General features: G+C 36.6%; 1 protein-coding gene across 1 annotated transcript in view; it reads right to left on the bottom strand.

Annotated features, from left to right (window-relative positions):
• Positions 1-1,038: 1,038 nt before the first annotated feature.
• LOC145663604 (adipocyte plasma membrane-associated protein-like) overlaps positions 1,039-20,317 on the bottom strand; it is a 272,201-nt gene continuing 252,922 nt past the window's right edge. Inside the window, exons 7-8 of the mRNA XM_081729713.1 lie at positions 9,287-9,548; positions 1,039-1,665 (exon numbers count right to left, since the gene is read on the bottom strand). Coding sequence (XP_081585839.1) covers positions 1,162-1,665; positions 9,287-9,548 — 766 coding nt within the window. The 3' untranslated portion in view covers positions 1,039-1,161. The remainder of the gene's footprint in view (positions 1,666-9,286; positions 9,549-20,317) is intronic.

Raw genomic sequence — 20,317 nt, forward strand, 5'->3', positions numbered from 1 at the left:
TAAAGGAAAAATACTACCATATTTTACTACTAAAACCTGAAGTGGTAAGATTTATTTGTACTACCGATTTCAAAGTTTGTGGCCATCAGGAGCGTACCCACGGGGATCCACTGGGTCCGGACCTCCTCAAAACTTTCTAACTCATCGCACATTTGTACACTTTCTTAATAACACCCTACTTGTTTAACAGGGAAATCATTGATGCAGTATCAACATTTGATTAACACTTTATCTGTATTCTTTCTATTACAAAAACAATCTAGTTGTATCATTTTCTTTCTGAAAATATACGTGGAAGTATTTTACAATTATTTATCGTCTTCCCGGGTGCAGAATAATACCCATTCTATACCACATAGAAGTAGTGGCTTGTAGTGCTGGATCCTCCACCCCTAAAACTTGGACCCCCCAACAGAAATTTCTGGGTGCGCGCCTGGTGACCATACGAGAGAAACATCATATATAGCAGCAAGTGGCCTTTTTTCAAAATGGATTCATCGTCTTAAGAGAAGATCCCATCTTCTCTTTATTTCTGTATTAAGACCAGGTGTGGTAGAAATCTATTACTTAATACATTTCATCTCCTACTATAGTGCTCCCAAAATGTCTTGAGCCGTGGCAAAAATGCGAATTAAAGTGAACACCCTCGAGACACCCATGCGTTAAGCCAATAATGTTTTAGCTGTTGCTAAACAAGAGAGCCTTAGCGAAAAGGAGTGGAATTTCTTCAGTCGATAGCAGCACTCGGAACGGAAGACTACGTGTCAAGTCAATGTGGAATATTTATAACTGTCTATTGCATCCAAGAGCTATATAACTTTTTAAATATTGAACTCAAATATTTTGGACGTTTACCGTAATTTCTCAACTGTGAAAGGAAGCTCAATTGCTAGTAATTAAAAAGAATCAATATTACCAGTAAATTTACAAATATATGTATCCTTCACAAATACAGCATATTTGCACTAATAAAGAATACAATTATATATATTATGAAGACAACTTAGAAGAATATACTATTTGAAAATTTCTATTTTATTCTTTCATACAAAATCAAATTACTTGTCTCAATAAACATCACAAAATTACAATTAAATTAACACTCAATGTTTCATAATGTGTTGAACTCAAGGAATTCAGAATCAAGATTGATAAATTATTTTATTCTAATGGCGTAGAGGATATTGTTTCTTCTAATATACTGTGTTTGGAAACTTCATCCAAGTTTGAAGAATCATTATTTACACGATTACTATCAACCTCAATTCCATTGTCATTGTAGTCGGAAGTAGCTGAAGAACTGGAGCTTCGAATTGTCGTTTCCCCGTCATGACTACTGCTATAAACTACGGGTGTCATTGAAGAAGCATTTGAGTTCTTCGTAGTACTATCATTAAATGTTACAACACTATAAAATTCATAATTACTACTATTTCTTAAATTCTGAAACAAATCTTTCATCTCTGGTTTTAATTTTACTCTTCCAAGATAAGAGTTCACAGGCGATGCCAGATATCCATAGTCACCAACGATTTTTATTTCACTAACCATAAATGCACTACCATCTCCACTGTAGAAACTATTTGTTATGTTTCCATGAATGTCCAACTCCAAAACTAAAGCTGACCCAGATAAAAATGGTTTCATGTATTCCAAGTTTCCAAGCTGAAACAAAAACCACATTAAATTAAAGTAGTAGCTACGGATTACAAGTATATTTATTTATTTATTTAGTATGCAATTTATTTCTGTGTTCAGGAACACTTTGCATAATACGCCTATTTGATTCTAGGAAACGCTCGCGTTATGTTAACTACAACGTAGTCCATAGTTTCTATTTTCCTCTAATCAGTGGTAATCACAAGGGACGAGGTCATGACGCAGTGTAGTACTGAAAATTTAGAGTCGAGAGAAAATTAGTTAAACCTATAGTAAGAAGCAAAAAATATTAAATTTTAAAGCAACTCTATACAAAAGCAACTCTATAATCTATACAAAAGCAACTTTAACGAACACCGTATCCAGAGTTAAAAATGTATTGGAGATCTGACCCTCTGAGTGCATTTGAAAGCAAGCTTTTCTTTGCAGACTGGACATGAAAAATTAATTGTTTGTTGAATGTAAAATGTCACCTACTGCTGACTTAGAACAAATAGTACGTTCTGAAACAATACCAATGATCTCCGATTATTTTATTTACGGTATTTATTGAAACAGAACACAGCAGGTGATTAATCTACCTATAGTGTTCATATTGCATAATACAGTAGGCTATATTCACATCATATTTAAACCTTGGAAAGTAGTGAGCATTAAAATTTATATTACAGTCTGCGTCATGAGAATTGGCGTGTGGCATCAGCCAATAAGCTCGCAGTGCGCAGTTACTAAAGCTTCAGAGAGGAATCTAATCATTCATAATTGCCCACAAATATGAACAAAATCAATTATGAACGATTAGATTCCTCCCTGAAGGTTTAGTAACAGTGCACTGCGAGCTTATTGGCTGATGCCACACGCCAATTCGGGTGACACAGATTATAGTTGTAATTTTTATAAGTCTGTTGTAGGTTACAGTCGTCCTCCATATTGGTAACTTACTTAAGATTTTGTCCATGCTTTTATACAAAAACAAAAGAAAGAAAGAAAAAATTATAGTTGTTTTATTTGAAATCTTGAACGCAGCTCGTTGCAATCTAGTCTACTATTAAATACGAGGGGCTCCTGAAAATTCCATAGCTCAAGCCAATAGGAGTGCAGATAGAATGATGAAGTTGCACAATTTTAAAGAACATATCTCTGTATGTAAAAAAAAAAAAAAAAAAAAAAAAAACATATTATTAACGAAATTCTTATTGTGTTTGTCAGGCCCCTGAAAGGATTAGGCCTATGTGTGCGAAACCAGTGAATTTCACGAACATCGAGAGCAGAACTATCATAAAATTTGTTCTACCAAGGAAAGTTACCTAAGCAAATTCATGAGGAAGCCAATGAAACATTGCGGGAGCGGGACTCTCATCCGTCATATGCAGTGGGGAAGAAATGGATGGCAAGACTAAAATGGCGATTTCTCAACAGATGATGCTCCATGTGCAGGAAGTCCAAAAACACTGACTGTCCCCGAAATTGTTGATGAAATTCATGACATTTTATCTTGAAAAGCGCAGAATCTCAGCAAAACATGTGACAGAGGTTGTGGGCATTTAACGGGAATCCTTCGGTAGCATAATTCATAATGACTTAGGGATGGGCAAGCTCACACCAAAATGAGTTCCCAAATATCTGTCAGCAAATGAAAACTTAAAAGAGTGAAAGCATCAAGAGAAGTCATCTTTTATTTTGATATCGCAATGCCGACTATTTTTTTTTTTTCATGAATAGAAACCATGGACAAAACATGGCTGTACCACCACGATCCTGAAACGAAACAACAGTCAATTGAATGACGGCACTCAGCTTCCCTCGTCTCAAGAAGTTCAAAAGATACTAGTCAGGTGGGAAATTGTTGGCAATATTTTTCTGGAATAGGGGTGAGGTCGTACTCATAGATTCTGCCCACGGGTCAGACATTTAATACCGAGTATTATTCTACATTATTCACAACACTGAAAGACAAATTGAAAGTGTAACGCCGCAGAAAATTAAAAAATCATTCTCTTTCTTTAGGGCAATGCTCCTGTCTCTTAAGCACTGAAAACGCACGTGACATTACATGATCTAGAGCTTGAATGTCTAGATCATTCTCTTATTTCCCTGATCTAGCTCCGTCAGACTATTTCTTATTCCACAAACATGTAAAACATCCTCCTTTTTAGTAATAACTGAACAAAAGGCATTCAACAAAAACGCTATTAAATTAATATTTCAAAGAGCAGTGTTGGTCACCAAGTCAAAGAACAATAAATGAAGAAGTTGGTAGCCACATCCTTTCAGCAGCTGTGGCTTGTGGCACAACAAACAATAAGCAAAAAGAAAAAAGAAGGTAAACGTGTCCCTTTACAAAGGGAAATAATCTTTCTATTCTTCAGCGGTCAAGTCTATCTGCTAATACAAAACTTTAAACTGACTTTTTTCTCAACAAGTCATAAATTAGCTTCTCCCTCTAAAAGTCTCCCCTATTTCCGCACACGTGTTACCCAATGCTTTCAAGTCTTTAACAAAAGAAAAAAGTGAATCCAACTCTTCAATATTTCACATATAATATCATAACATAACATAATATTTCGTTCAATTAAAATTATTAAAGAATTAATATCAAAGTATATCAACAAAAAATGTTTCCTAACAATTTCCTTTAGTTAGCAACACTAAAAATCAACAAAAAATGTGGAAAAAACACTATAAATTAACACAAAATGCTCAAAAAACAGTATAAATTAGCATAAAATAATATAAAATTGTCATAAAAGGGTATAAAATGCGCTCACAAGTAGCGTAAAAGCGTATAAATATAGGATAAAAAACGGTAAAAATCCCTACAAAACGGTAAAAATCCCTAAAAACAGATCATTTTTATCATAGGGAATTTGCACCACTGTTCGTGAGATTAGGGGTCCATGCTATTAGTTACAATCGGTAGTTCAGTTTCATGTATTGTATATTGAAATTGCACTAATTTTTGTAAAACTTATAATTTTACATTCACTAATACAATATTTACATCTAGTGAATAACTTTTATACCACTTGACTACTGCATTCATATCTTGTTGAAGTTCATTAAATCATTTATTGAATTGATACATCTAAAAGATTTAAAGTCATCGGCATATACAATTTATGAAGACTCTTATTATGCAGTCAAAGAGATCCTTTACAAATATTTCAAATAATTACAAATAGTAAATGTCCCAAATTTGATTCTTGTGGAACACCAGATAGATGGAAGTATTTGACTGACTTGCATTGTATCCTTTATATGCAACGAACTGCCTTCAGCCCCTCAAGTGCGATTCAAACAGATAAAGTAATTGAATGAACAAATTAAATTGACGAAGCTTGTCTATTAATACTTTGTGATTTACTATATCAAATGCTTTCGCAAAATCTATATAAATAACATTAACTTGACCATCTTGACCTAGTGTGCCTGCTACCTTGGATTAAATCATCGTGGTGCCCTGAAATTGATATTCAATCCGTTTACGCAGAATGGATTCAAACTTTTTTTTTGTAGAAGTACCTACTATCGATATAGGCCTATAACTTTGAATATCTTTACCTTAAATGTAATATAAAGTGAAAGTAAAACCTGTTATTCACACCTCGTTATTATATAATCTAGAATATGACCAGGTTTTATCGTTCCTTTTCCTTTCAATCTTCTTATCGCCTTTTCAATCTCTGTCCTTTTAATTTCTACGTTGCTTAATTTGTTAACTTACGCATGTCCTTTCTTCCTATTACTACTCCTACTTACACTACCTCCGTTATAATAGGCTAATTGAAAGTAACAAATGAATTTACAACCTCCTCATTCCTAATTAATTCGTGGCTATTGATGTAAACTTGTTATTATTATTATTATTATTATTATTATTATTATTATTATTATTATTATTATTATTATTATTACAAAAGACCATAGTTGAGAATGGTCAATATATAATGTATTCTCTGTATTTGTTACGAAGTTCTTATATGCTATTTTAATTTATTTCTTAATTTCTTTTTGTAGCATATTAAGTTCTAGATAGTAATAAACTATATTCCCTTTATTATTGCCCTGAGATGATAAACTTTTGTTTTCATTTTAATAATATTATACGTGGTAAACGAAAATGGATATTTTTATTTATTTCTTTAATGGAAGAAATACATTTCTCAAAAATATATTATAAAATTTCTCTACTGTCATATCAACTCCAGAATAACGCCTGAGGAACGTCCAATGAATCTTTTGGAATTCAAAATAAAGTTGCCTAAAGTTTGCTTTTCTAAAATTATAGGTGCTGATAGGTGATTTCTTTTGTTTCAACATCAAAAATCTCCTTAATTTTACACTGGATGGCATATATCCTCCCTCTCTCTAAAAAAAAGAAACTGTCCCTATTAACTGTTATGTTGTCTAAATTTGTAAGTACTAAGTCTAAAGTTTCTCTGAGATTATTTCTTATATTATTAAAAGATGTTAGATCATGATAAAGTTACTAAAGGATTAATATTTGGCTAAGGTGTTCAGGAAATTGAAATCTGTCGAGAAGATAGAAGTGAAGGTATGATACAAGCAAATGATGAAGATAGAAATTTTTAATTAAGATAACACACAATTATCATACATCCTATTATTTCTATTTCCTACATCCGCACTTTTCAATTAATATGAATAGTTATGCTCTCTATTGATATTGAGAACTCTCTATGCTCTCTATGCTCTCTCCATAAATGATGCTCTATTTATTATTATTATTATTATTATTATTATTATTATTATTATTATTATTATTATTATTATTATTATTATTATTATTAATAATAATAATAATAATAATAATAATAATAATAATAATAATAATAATAATTTTAAATTTTAGTTTTTTTTCCTTACGTTAATATAGGTTTGAACCAAATTATTCAACTCATTCAAAAGGAACAGTGGAACATCTTAATATATCTCACACATAAGAGATGTCACTTTTTTCTTCTGAAGCGAAATTACATTTGTAGGGATGCGTAGGCCTACGAGTTGAGACATGTCGCGAATCTCGACTCGACTCGACTCGAATTCGAGTGGAGACACTTTGTAAAACTCAAGACGAGTCGAGACAAACGTATATCTCGACTCGAATGTCTCGAAAATCTTTCTATAATTTTTAATATTACTTTGAAGAAAGTATTCACTCAGGAACAACCTTGAAACCAATTTCAGCGTTTATTACTTTAGAAAGGTACAGAACGCATGAACTTAACAGTTAATCTTTCGAGATCAAGATTTAATTTTCAGCTCAATTCAGTTAATTAAAACTAATAATGAATGTAGTGATATCTGATTGTACTTCAAATATAATAATAATAATAATAATAATAATAATAATAATAATAATAATAATAATAATAATAATAATAATAATAAGAGATTGTCTAGTTTGTATAAAACCATTGCAGTAAAGTGGACTTCATAAAATCTCTGAATGAGCAATTGGCAGCCTCTAGTAATTTAACATAGTTATAATTAGTTTGTTTTTGTTCCTATGAACACATTAGGGCTACATCTGGATTTTTCGCTTCCCCAAATATTTTGAGGCTTTAATGCGTTACAGCATATCACGAGTTACAGATAATATATAATGTAACATTTGTTGTCCATCACACATTATGATACGAGACTATTTTACATAGTATATTACAATAAATGGACTACTTGGATGCCAAGAACTAGTACAGATATTTACCTTTCACTTCTATAGATAGGCACTTTTTAATATGCTTTTTGTAAATACTAAATTATAAAACAATAAACTACGTACAGGTTGGCGCAGTAGCAGAGCATTGCATTGTCTGATAAATCCGGATACTGTCTCCATCATGACGATGGGAGGATAAGAATCCGTCGTGTTCCAAGGGAACAGCTACTTGATACCTGTACTGCGGGACAGAGACAAGCTGACGACGGCTTAATTATGCTCTGGGGAACATTCATGTGTCTAGTGGAGCTCGACCAAGGCACCATGACGGCCGAGGCGTATCGCACACTACTTGCAGACTGCGTACACCTCTTCATGACAACCATGCTTCTCAACGTTAGTGGCATTATTCGAGAAGATAATGCACCATGTCACAAGGCCAGAAGTGTGATGGAGTGGTTCGAGGAACACAGGGTCGATTTCCAAATAATGTGCTGGCCCGTAAATCGCCGGATCTGAACCCAATCGAACACATCTGGGATGTAATTGAACGTGACGTCGGAGCGCATTGCTCCCCTCCCCGGAATTTACGGAAATTAGGTGACCTGTGTATACACATGTGGTGCCAACTCTTTCCAGCGACCTACCAAGGATAATTGCGTCCATGCCAAGACGCTTTGCTGTTGTTATTCGTGCCAAAGGTGGACATACTGACAATTAGGTAGGTAGTCATAAGTTCTGGCTGATGTGTGCGTATACTTTAACTAGCATATTTTGTCTCGGCTCGAATTTCGAGACGTCTAGACAGAATTCGAGTCGAGTCTAGGCAGAAACTGTCGAGTCGAGACACAAACATATTTTCGAGTCGAGACACAAACATAGTTTCGAGTCGAGACAACATTTTTTCGAGACAAATCGAGACAGACTTAAATCTCGACTCGACTCGTGCGCATCCCTATACATTTGTCATTTGTCATTCCCTTGGAAGATTATTCTTGCTGTGCAATCAATCATGTTATGCTATAGTTATTACTGATATATTTTCTTCTGAAATATGAACGAAATTATAAGTCGTTTTGAGAAAATTTGCTCTAAGAAAACACTTGAGAAAATTAGATACCCCTTTTCATAAGAAATGACATACACATATTAGGTATATTAATGAAAACATTTATTTATGAAATATGAACAAAATCTCCTGAGTTATTTTTGAAAATTTGTTCGAAAAAAATATACCTAAAATACCTCCCCTCCTCCAAGAATAAACTAACCCTTGTATATATATATTTAGAACAAATGAATGATGTCATATTGCCAGGTCATTAATAAAATATTTATTTATATTTATGAAATATGAACAAAATCGACCGAGTCATTTTTTCAACAAAAAAAGTCCGAAAGACACTCACCTCTATAGTAAACTACCCCTTATAGTGTTTTTCAAGACATGAGTTGTACCATAGTGTAACATTGGATTTATGAAATAGGTCTATGAGCAAAATTGGCTGAGCCTTTCTGAGAAAATCATCCGAAAATAACTTACCCCCAGGAATAAACTACATGTTCTTTCCAGTATATAGGCCAATATGGGCGTGAGCAATATTGGCTTACGTATCGTCCAACTGAGTGAAAAAAATTAAACATTCTGATATATCATACATGCAGGTGGAAAGAGCTACGTATGAGCCATGAGTACCTGTGATTTTTTAAAATTTTATTTATTAACCACTCTCTTAATCTATATTGAGCAACGTACTTTCAATCCCCATCTAGGTACTAAATTTCAGCTTGATCAGCTTAGTGCTTTTTACTGCAGCAAAGTCAATTGTTACATTCATCATTCCCTGGGAAGATTCTTCTTGCAATCGAACAATTATTATTTAATAATGCTTTACGTAAAGTAAATAATTTGAAATCACAGAAATAACAGCAAACAGTACGTACCATATACATTACTTTCCTGGACATAGCATTTGGAATGCGTTGGTTCAGACAGTCAAATAAATACTCAATTAGATACAAAGATCGCATAGTCAATTTCTTGGTGATAGTATGACGACGTAGCCAGTTTAAGAAGCTTGGATGAGTGACGATTAGGTTCACAATGAAACCTCCACGTCCATTAGATCGAATCTTGTCTGGTACTCCTGGTAGCCCGTCTATAAACACATCCCATTTACCCTTCTTAGGTCCATGTATATGATATCTACAATAAGCAAAACATAATTACATTAACTATAAAAAAATATATCATTTTTAATATTTAAAAATTATACAGCGTGGTCCGGAAGTGCTCGTACCCCTAATTGGTGTTTTCTGACGGTTTTAGGTTTTACCCACATTTGTTTGGTAACATTACTTGTCATTGTCTAGTAATATTGCTTGGCATTGTCTAGCAACATTGCTTGGCATTGTCTGGCAACATGCTATCCATGTTCATTTGTTTCCTGCTGTTTTCTGCTTGATAGTTATTTGCAGTGAAGTTGAAGTAGTCAACAATGTGTGATCAAAGTCCATATAGCATTGAACAAAGATTAGTTGTTGAGGTTTGGCTTCATGAAAGGCGTTACACAGGTGATAACATGGAAAGTGTTAAAACGAAATTTACAGACCGCATTGGTATTAATCAACCAAGAAAAGCAACAATGTTGGGGTGGGAAAAACGTGCATTTACTACGGGCAGTGTGAAAGACTTTCCCCGAGGCTGTCGACCGATAAAACGGAGGGAAACGTGCCGTGAAGTTTAAGTACCAATGCAGCAGTCGCCTTCAAAATCAACACGTAAAAGGTCTTCGGAACTTGCTATTCCTCAGACCACCATGAAAAAGCATATGAAAATAAGATCTAAAATTAAAGGTTTACCGTCCAATGCATGTGAATGAAGTGAGTGACGCCGACATGGATGTGCGGAAAGAGGCATGCAGAACTCTCCTTAAGGCGTTCCCTTCCAAACGATCCCGTGGTGTAGTCCTCTTCACAGACGAGTGTGCTATCAACCGGAGTATGCATTCTCGGAACGTTGTAATGTGGTGTAAGGGAAACCCCCGATTTTACAAAGAGATGGAGAGAAACACACCATACGTGATGGTGGGCTGGAGTGAGTGCAACACACATTTTTGGGCCTTACTTCTTCGAAGACAATGTTAATGGACATTCTTACCTGGAGATGTTTAATGAGTGGTTGGTGTGTCAAGTGGAAGAAAATGGTATCAAAGACACTGTTGTGGTACAGCAGAATGGAGCACCAGCGCACTTCGCGATTCACGTGCGCAATAACCTGCATCACACGTTTCGTGGCTGCTGAATTGGAGGAGGTTGTGCATCTTTACCAGCTCTCTTTGCCTGGCCTCCAAGAAGTCCCGGTCTGACACCAGACAATGCTCTCTGAGGTTTCATAAAGCAACAAGTAAGAAACACTCGATATCACACAACGCAGGAATTACGAGCAGCTGTGTAACACGCCTTCGCCCTCATGACTCCGAGTATCTCCGCAAAACATCTGCAAGAACTTGACGCAAAATTCAGCTGTGTTACGACATGGATGGTGATCATACCGATGCTTATGACTTTTAAGACTTCAAAGTAACTGTCTAGAGACATTCTACCATAAATAACACTATACTGTTGAAACTAAAGGAGGTTACGCCCACTTCCGGACCACCCTGTATGAAATGTCACTACTATGAATATTCTAAAATAGGTACAATATCCAGTTGTTTATTTTCATTGCATATTATATAGCAGTAGTTCACAACCTTTTATGACTGTCGACACATTTCACTGAACGTCAAGGACATCGCGACACTTGTTTGATATTTTCATTATATATGATAGTATAACCCTAAAAATTTCTCTAAAGGTAGTGACTGTATGTAGTACTTGAGCATTGTTACTGCCCCTGAAGGTGTTGGTTGGTACAGAATGTCTCGATTTTAACTAATTATTACTGAATTCTTCATGATTTTTAAACTCTAAAATTTTGCGACACACTCTAGGGGACTACATGACACATCAGTGTGTCGCGACAGAACGGTTGAGAACCACTGTTATATAGCATTACAAACTAGTCTAATATGGCTGTAACTCGAAGAAAAAATGGAAGTGATATTTATGAAGAAAAAAAATCTAGAGAAACTGAATAATGAATTAAAATGATATTTTAAATCGTGTAAGTTAAGAATGCCGGGGCTTCTGGTCCACTATATCCCTCTCTGTACGGCCTTGAATGCGAAGGTTTTGCTGTTTTTAGGGGTAAAGACTTGATTAACTAAATAATAAAATAATTTGTTTCTTGACTAGCCGCATAGGTTAGATGTACTTGAATGATAACGTTGTGAACTGGCTCACTTTCATTTGGTAATACACGTCACAAACTGTTTGATCGTAGTTGTGTAACTTTTCAGCTTGTACCTTACTGTACAAGAAGACAAAGGGTCCCATTCAGAGTCGTTCTTAGTGTCGTATCAAGAGCTTGAGTAATGCACGATTAAAAGTTTCGTTTTGAGAAATACGTTACCAATGTTATTTAGGACTATGTTAAAACAGATCAACCACGACTTTCATGGAATGTTGCAGAAACTCATTAGCAGAAAACAAGGTAAGAGAGAATTTTAAATAAATATAACGATAGAAATTTATATTTCAGAGAAAATTATGCAAACCACTCATCTTAAATGATAAAATATAGGTATGTATAGTCTATTAAGGAACTGTTATTTAATACTGAATTTTGTTTACCTAAAATGGTCTATTCGTAATCATGTTTGTACATTATTATTAAGAAATTTCCCTGCATTTCATTTAATGGTAATCTACATTCTTTTAAATTAAAAAAAAAAACCTGTCATATAATTTATTTCTCTTTCTCTCATATAATAGAATAAAGCAGACGCATATTCAGAATTTTTGTTGTTTGCAGTTCTGACCTAGTCACCAGTCATTTTCACCTTTCTCTTGCTCTAAAGCAGAATATGGCTGGCTACCATTATCTGACATGTGATAATGTCAAAACTGCTGCCTCAAGGTGGCTATGATAACTTGACGCAGATTTCTGTGCATATGAACCAATATGGAAAACCTCATCTACCGTTGTGACAACTGCTTGAACAATAAATGTGATTACATCGAGAATTAGTGTTGAATGTTCTCTATCATCAGATGTGTTCATCTTTCACCTGTCTTACACATAACCCCATAATAGCCTTGGTAATCATTCTTCCCGATCGTCCCTCGTAATACATTTAGAATCAACCCTACACAATCATGAATGTTGCAGACACAAGAGATACAGTGAGCGATCTTGCTTCACTTTTTTGACAGTATTAAGAAACTCAAAAATATAGTACTAAAATTTCTCTGCGTAATTATTAACACATTCCGGACGGACTGCGAACTGTTAAGGTTTTGTACACTCCGCATCAAAAAATTTGCGACAGCTAACACCGTGCAGCTAGGCCACCCAATATACACCTTCTTAACCCATAATCGTGTCTGGTAAAGAGACCCCTCTCTCTCCTCCTTTCTTCTCTCCCATACTAAAATTAGCTAACAACATGAACGCAATTTTAATTTCAAACTACACATGTATTAGTATCGATAAAATGGAATAACAAAACCGAGACGAAACAAGATTCATAAGTTTATTTAAGGACAAACTGAAACACACACAATGAAAAATTGAAACCAATGGATGTCTATTGCACAGATGTTCAGAAATGAGGCAGAAAGAGAGAGAGAGAGAGAGAGAGAGAGAGAGAGAGAGAAAACAGAGAGAGAGGGAAGAAGAAAAAGAAAACAGAGAACAGATAAAAATGTGGAATTTTAAACTTAGTAAGAAAAGAACCTAACATTATAAAGTTCCGTTACCAGAAATCCAACAGTAATATAGAAATAACGTTTGTTATTGATATTTTTTTCTGGACTGTTCGAATATATAGAGGATGCTTGAAACATTCATTAAGTCTCTTTCATAAAGGATAGCATACTCAATTTCGAGTAGAATTGTAGATCTCACAGACACATCTAAGATAATGTCAAAAGTTTTACACACATGCTTTGTTTCCGCGTGGTTCGGTTGTAAATTCGGTAGTGTTCATTGGACGTACTGATGCAAACTACATTCTAATAAACCCAGTAGGTAGCGCAGGGCATATCTTCCATTCCAGACTACTAATACAAAGTGAACAAAAAAAGAAAACAAAAGAAAACGAAAAGAAAAAGGAAGAAAGAAAGAAAGATAAAATTGAATGAGTGCTATTTTACTGGTAAATTTTTATCAGAAATATCCTGTATTAAAAGTCCAAATCATATAATAATGAAAAGTTACGAATGTTCAAATGGAAATCGGATGTTCCTTATAGATTTAGCAGACCTTGCATGTTTCAAATGTCAACGTGAATAAAACACATTGAATTATAAGTTGGAAACAAATTTGTGTCGAACTAGTATAATAAAAATTTTGTTTTCAAATAACCAAAGAGGTTGCCATTTTCTAGTCTTTTCCGAAGATTTATCTGTTCTGAACATCCAACATGACTTTCATCTCTTGCGAATATAACGTTGTAATTTGCACAGATAGAATGAACACGCTAGAGCTCAAACGGATCAGAAAGCCAGTCGGATGATGTTGGTTAGCTTATGGACCCACTGGGTCGAGGATTCAAACCGGTAGTGACCCGGTAATTCGACGGAGACTCAGGAACCCAGATAATAAAAAAGATATTTTGCTTATTCCCTTGCGTTTAAATAGTATTTCTTTCAGAGATGACCAGGACTGGAGATGTTATGCCCAGAGCGCGAAAACTCGACGCTGAAGTTGCCAGTTAGTTACATTTTCCAGACCAGGTCTATCGGTCTATTACTCCGTTTTAACATTGGAACACGCACACGCACATGAAGTTCGAGTGTACGTGAGAGAGAGGGAAAGAAGTGAAAGATGCAACGACAGGATAGGGAAACGTTAAGAAACAGAGAGAGAGAGGGACGAATATAAATATGAAACATACTTTTCATTACAGCGTATGATGAAGAAGCCACACACTGTTTATTCGAATTCTCGCCAGTGATGCTTTGTAAGTTCTCCAACAGAAGATAAATCTCTGTTTGCAGCCATTATTTTATGCGAAAAATTATACTGCCTGGTGGGAAATCGAACCCAGATTTTCTAGTTGGAAGTTCGGTACTTTACCACTACACCACCGATTGCTTTACCCAAACTTTGTTCAACAATAGCTGTAATATTTCTTTCTGAGAACGATAACACGAAAAGTGTTTACTGCAGATCAATTAAGTGTTTCGAATATCCTGGTAAATCCCTTGCTCTTTCCCGACCAACATTCGTAAATCGTCTCTATCATGATAAAGGTGTTAGCTTCCACAATCTTAAGCATTGCATGTCGAATATGAGAAATCGTTTCTTCGCTATCAGTTTGTAAAAAATGCAACTTTGGCGAAGTCAGGATTTGAACCTATGCTGGACAGGTTTGTTAATCGTAAGTCCATTACGTTACCGCTACACTGTCATGCCACCTGAAACTAGGAGCCAAATATTGCTTAGTTCAGCCTTGATCTTTGGAACGATCAGGCTGCTTCCTGTGAGGTTATTTGCACCTAAGTGCAGAACGAAATTCAATTATTCGACGACCTGGAAAGAAATTAGTGCCCACTAATAAAGGAAACCACATTCAATCCAGGAAAAAGTACAGAAATAAAAACATATTATGCAGTAATTTCGCCGTGCAAATTCAAAAGTATACGAATAATAATAATAATAATAATAATAATAACCTATATTATAAAATTGAATGTGACTGTGACTTATAGTCTCTTGAACCACCCGACTGATCTCGATCAAATATTCAACATTGATAATGTTCGTACCTGGGAGTATTTTTATCTATTCGTTTTGATGGTGTTACTTAGGGGAGGGGGAGGATGGTAAAATATAAAAAATAAAGAAAACTTAAGTCTTGAATCAAACGACCAATCTGGGTGAAATTTTCAACATAGATTAGGTTTGTGCAGTGGAATGCTTTTAATCATTTCACTTTGATAGTGGAATGTAGAGAAGGGGGAGGACGGGGAGATATACAAAAATCAATGTAAAGAAAAATAAAAGTGACCATGTTAATGAGTTAATAAGTCTTGAACCACTGGACAGATCTGCATCAAATTTTCAACATGGATGAAGTTCGAGCCTGGAGTTGTTTTCATCATATCACTTTGACGGTAAAACATAGGGAAGTGGAGGGGAGGGGAAATATATATATATATATATATATATAAATAAATAAAACTTAATAACTCTTGAACCACGCGACACATCTCTATGAAATTTTTAACAGATGAGATCCGGGTCTGATATGGTTTTCCTCATATAATTTTGATGGTGTAACTAAACGAAGGAGGAAGGGTAGCAACATTTAAAAGAGAACGAAAAAATACCAATATTAGTATCGAATCTATAATTTTTGGAGCCGCTAAGATGAACAGTGACACATCTGATGCCGTTTAAAGCCAAATTCAGCCCACAACATGGAGGAGGGCTGAATATAATAACTAATATCATTGTGGAATTCATAGTTTTCTTGGTGGCTGAGATGAACAATGACACTGAAGATGCCGTGCTCCGCAAAATGGGAAGGGGAGGGATATATAAAACTCATCGTAAATGACTGATATCAAAGAGCGCTTTAGTAATAGTAAAACGTGACTGAATAACGGAGCATATTATTATTATTTCTCAATTTAGCCCAGCAAAGCGGCCAATTGATGCTAATAATAATAATAATATTATTATTATTATTATTATTATTATTATTATTATTATTATTATTATTATTATTATTATTATTATTATTATTATTATTATTATTATTATTATTGGCATACTTTTGAATTTGCAGGGCGAAATTAATTCGTAATATGTTTTTATTTCTGTAATTTTTCCTGGATTGTATGATGTTTCCTTTATTAGTGGGCACTAATTTTTCTCCAGGTCGTCGAATAAATAAATTTCGTTCTGCACTTAGGTGGAAATAAACTTACAGGAAGAAGCTTGATCGTTCCAAAGATCAAGGCTAAAGTAAGTATTATTTGGCTTCAAGTTTCAGGTGGCATGATAGTACACAGTTTCGCTCGAGCCTTCGAGCAGTGCAGATCGCAGCAGAACCGGAAGTGACTATTTGCTTTATCCATACCTGTTGTGAACAGTTCATCGACGATAGTTGAGGCCTATTTCGGCTGATTGGTGTTATTTTCCTACAGTGAAGTTCGTTTAAGTTGTGTTCATATTCTAGTGCGATGCCTTATAAGAAGGAATTGCAATACAAGCTTATTTTTGATAAGCGATACCAGAGTTCTCGACCCCATTCGAGCCTTGTCTACCAATGGTTGACTGATAATTTTCCAGGTATTTTTGAGAAAATTTGTGCATTACAGCTCCACGAAGAGTCTTATAGTATTTATATCAAATTTAAATCTGTTGCGGCTTATGATCAGTTTTCATTGACAGTACCGGACACAGTGCCATTTAAGCATGCCGACGGCAACACAAGCTTAGTGCGCATCGTCCCAGCAGAAGACCCAGTGAAAATGGTTCGTGTTTATGATTTTCCACTAGAAGTGCCCCTCACAGTGTTAGAGGACCATTTTCGGGCCTATGGTACCGTGCGTCGAGTGGAAACGCAATATTGGACTGCCCCATTTCCCACTGGAATCGACAGTGGGGTTAGAATCATACACATGGAACTGACGAAACACATCCCTTCCCGTGTCATCGTACAGGGCTACAAAGTGAGTGTCTCGTATGAGGGACAACTCATTACCTGTTTTTTTTTGCCAGAGTTTTTCCCACACCGTATCCTGCTGCCCAGTCAAGAAAAAACCAGTTGCACAGGGTGTGAAACCTAACGCTGTATCAGTTCAGATGACGGAAATAGGGAAAGTGCTGCGTCCTGCTCCTTCTCCAGATTTTGTGGACCGCTTGTCGGGGGCCCCCTCAGACCTCCCGTCCGGCCCCGCGCAGGATAAACCTATCCTTGATGTTGCTGACTTCCCTGAGCTACCTCGCCGATCAGATGATTCTACGTCATACAAATCATTGCAGCCCGAGATGGAGGAGCCCACACTCCCTGCGCCCCCGCAGGAACCTACCGATCCGCCACTGGAAGTTTCGAAGATGTCAGTGCAATTTACAAATCAGAATATTACAATTTCAGCAGAGTCTATGACAAGTGGTAACAAAGCTTTTATTCTTCCTACTTTTTCCCAGAGTGCTAATTCCGAGGAGTTTGATTCTCTCTCTCAACAAAAACGCCGCCGAGTTTCAAGGTCAGCAAATAAAAAGAATGAACAACCTGTTTCCCAGTGTGTTCCACCACGAGCCAAACAGCCAAGTTCCCGAGAACCTCCCCCACAATTTCGTTCCACGTCTGATTCTGAGTTATAGTGAGTGTTGTTAGTTTGCCTTCTTGTCACGATACGATAACAGCTGTGTTTTTGTGTCGATACATATTCGCATGTTATGCGTGTTTTTTTGTTTTCTCTATTTTTCCTTGTTTGTTGTTATCAAGTGTGCCAGACTAATAGTTTTGCTGTGGTCTTATCTACCAATATTTCTACGGATTTTTCACGTAAGTACTGTAATGTGTGTTTTTTCATAGTTCCTCAGAGCATGCCCATGTTAAATGCTTTCACTCTTCTAACTCTTAATATAAATAGGGTTAGCTCTGCACCAAATCTAACGTCGTTAAAGCAGTTTATCGAGCGTCGCCGTCCTGATGTATGTTGTCTCACTGAATTGACTTTTCATTCTTTCGATTTTCTCCCCGATTATAACGCTATAATTAACTGTCATAACACCACAGGAGTCGCGATACTTGTAAGAAAAGGTTTGGTTTATAATCGTGTCATGTTATCACCTGATGGTAGAGCAATTAGATGTTATATCTCAGGAATATGCATTATCCTATTGTATGCTTATTCTGGATTTCTTAAAATTAAAGAGAGGGATGAGTTTTTTGCAACGACTATACCATCTATGGTTCCTCCTGGTGTCGATCAATGTATAATGTTGGGCGACTTTAATGCGGTGATAGATCCTAGGGACTCCCTCACCCCCTCACCTCCCTGCCCAGCACTAGTTGAGCTTGTGCGTGCCATGAAGCTACATGATGCTCTCTTTGTTTCTAACTCACCGCATGTGATGAAATTTCGCTGTTTGTCAACTCAAAGTCGCCTCGATAGGGTTTATGTCACAGATCCTTTATGCAAGGCAGTGCTTCACGTTTTAACCCTCTTGCCCCCTTTGTCAAATCATGCTGCGGTTGAAGTAGCTTTTAAGCTTCCTTTTTCTCTTCCCGCTGGACGCGGTCCATCGTATTGGAAGATTAACAATACCCTTTTGTCTCGTGAGGACGTGATAGATGAATTTACGACGCGCTTTGAGTATTGGTGTAAGATGCAACGACATTTCCCCAATGTTGATACATGGTGGCAAGTATACGGTAAACCTAAAATTCGCAGTTTTTTCCAATGGCGCGGTAAATTGGCACAACAGCAGGACCGTACGCTTTCAGAATTTTTCCATCGTGCTCTCAGCGAGTTGTGGACATCCCCCCCAACCTTGGCCAACAGGATCCAAATTCAGGAACTTAAGAGTAGGTTGCGTCAACTAGATTCACATGCATCAATACAAGCCTATTTCTCCGAGGATTTTTATCATTGCTTCCCAGAAGAAACTGCTTCCATCTACCAAATTGATCTTCTGTTTCGGAAACGGAAAGCTACGTACATTGACTCCCTCACAACGGCAGGTGGAATTGTAGTTTCTGACTCGCTACAAATACTCCAAGAATTCACAAGGCATTATACAGCTTTTACCAGTGTGCAGACTCCGGACCTCTCTACTGCCCCAGAATTCTTGTCTGCTCTGCCTCACAAGTTCACAGAGAATGATTCTCACGCCTTAACACGTCCTATCACTGCGGTTGAAATTTTTTCTGTTCTACGGGGAACCAAAGGCCGTAGCTCCCTGGGATCGACGGTCTGAGCTTTGCTTTTTATAAGCGTTACTGGTCCTTTCTTAGCCGTACACTGGTTTCTCTGTTTAACGCATGGTTATCTGGGGAGCCCTTTGTTCACAACGTAGCTATTGTGGTTCTCCTACCAAAGTCCTCCAACGCGCGAGTCGTGACCGATTATAGGCCGCTGTCCTTATTACCAGTGGATCTTAAATTATTTACAAAAGTTCTCGCTGCCAGACTTCGTCCCATTATTCGGAAATACATTAGCCCGTATCAAGCTGCGCTACATGACTCGCATAACATCCAATACACGCTTCGCTCCCTGCGGGACCTATTTGCGTATTATCACCTTCGCCATGTTCCTGCTGGCGCACTCGCAGTGGATTTAGCCAAAGCTTATGATTCAGTAGACCATCAGTTTCTCCATCAGACGCTTGAATCTTGGGGTTTTCCCACTATTTTTCGCCGGGTGATTCATAATCTATATGCTACAGCTCAGTTCCGCTTGCAAATAAATGGACATCTATCCCCAACCATCCCTTTACGACGCGGACTACGCCAAGGGTGCTGTCTTAGCACCGTTCTTTTTGCTCTGGTTTTAGACCCACTTCTCCATCGTTTGGCCATGTTGTCTTCGAATGGACCCTCCCTGTTCCGCAGTCAAAACATTTTTGGGTATGCTGACGATTTGACCATAACAGGAGTTGATCCTGTCTCACTACAGGGCGTGTTTCCTGTCCTGACCCGTTTTTCCCGATGCTCGGGTTTGCAGTATAACGACAACAAAACACAGGTGTTGTCCTTTAACGGTTTTCAGCTCCCAGAGGATCCTTCAGTTTCTCCTGCCTTACCGCATGTCACCTCACTCACTATTTTAGGCATTCCCTTCACGTCTAACCCAACTCCCAACTATGATGAAGTATGGGCTCCCCTTTTAACGCAAATTCGTAAG

This window comes from Thermobia domestica, chromosome 11 (genome assembly GCF_964235325.1).
Source record: "Thermobia domestica chromosome 11, izTheDome1.hap1.1, whole genome shotgun sequence".
Classification (NCBI taxonomy): domain Eukaryota; kingdom Metazoa; phylum Arthropoda; class Insecta; order Zygentoma; family Lepismatidae; genus Thermobia; species Thermobia domestica.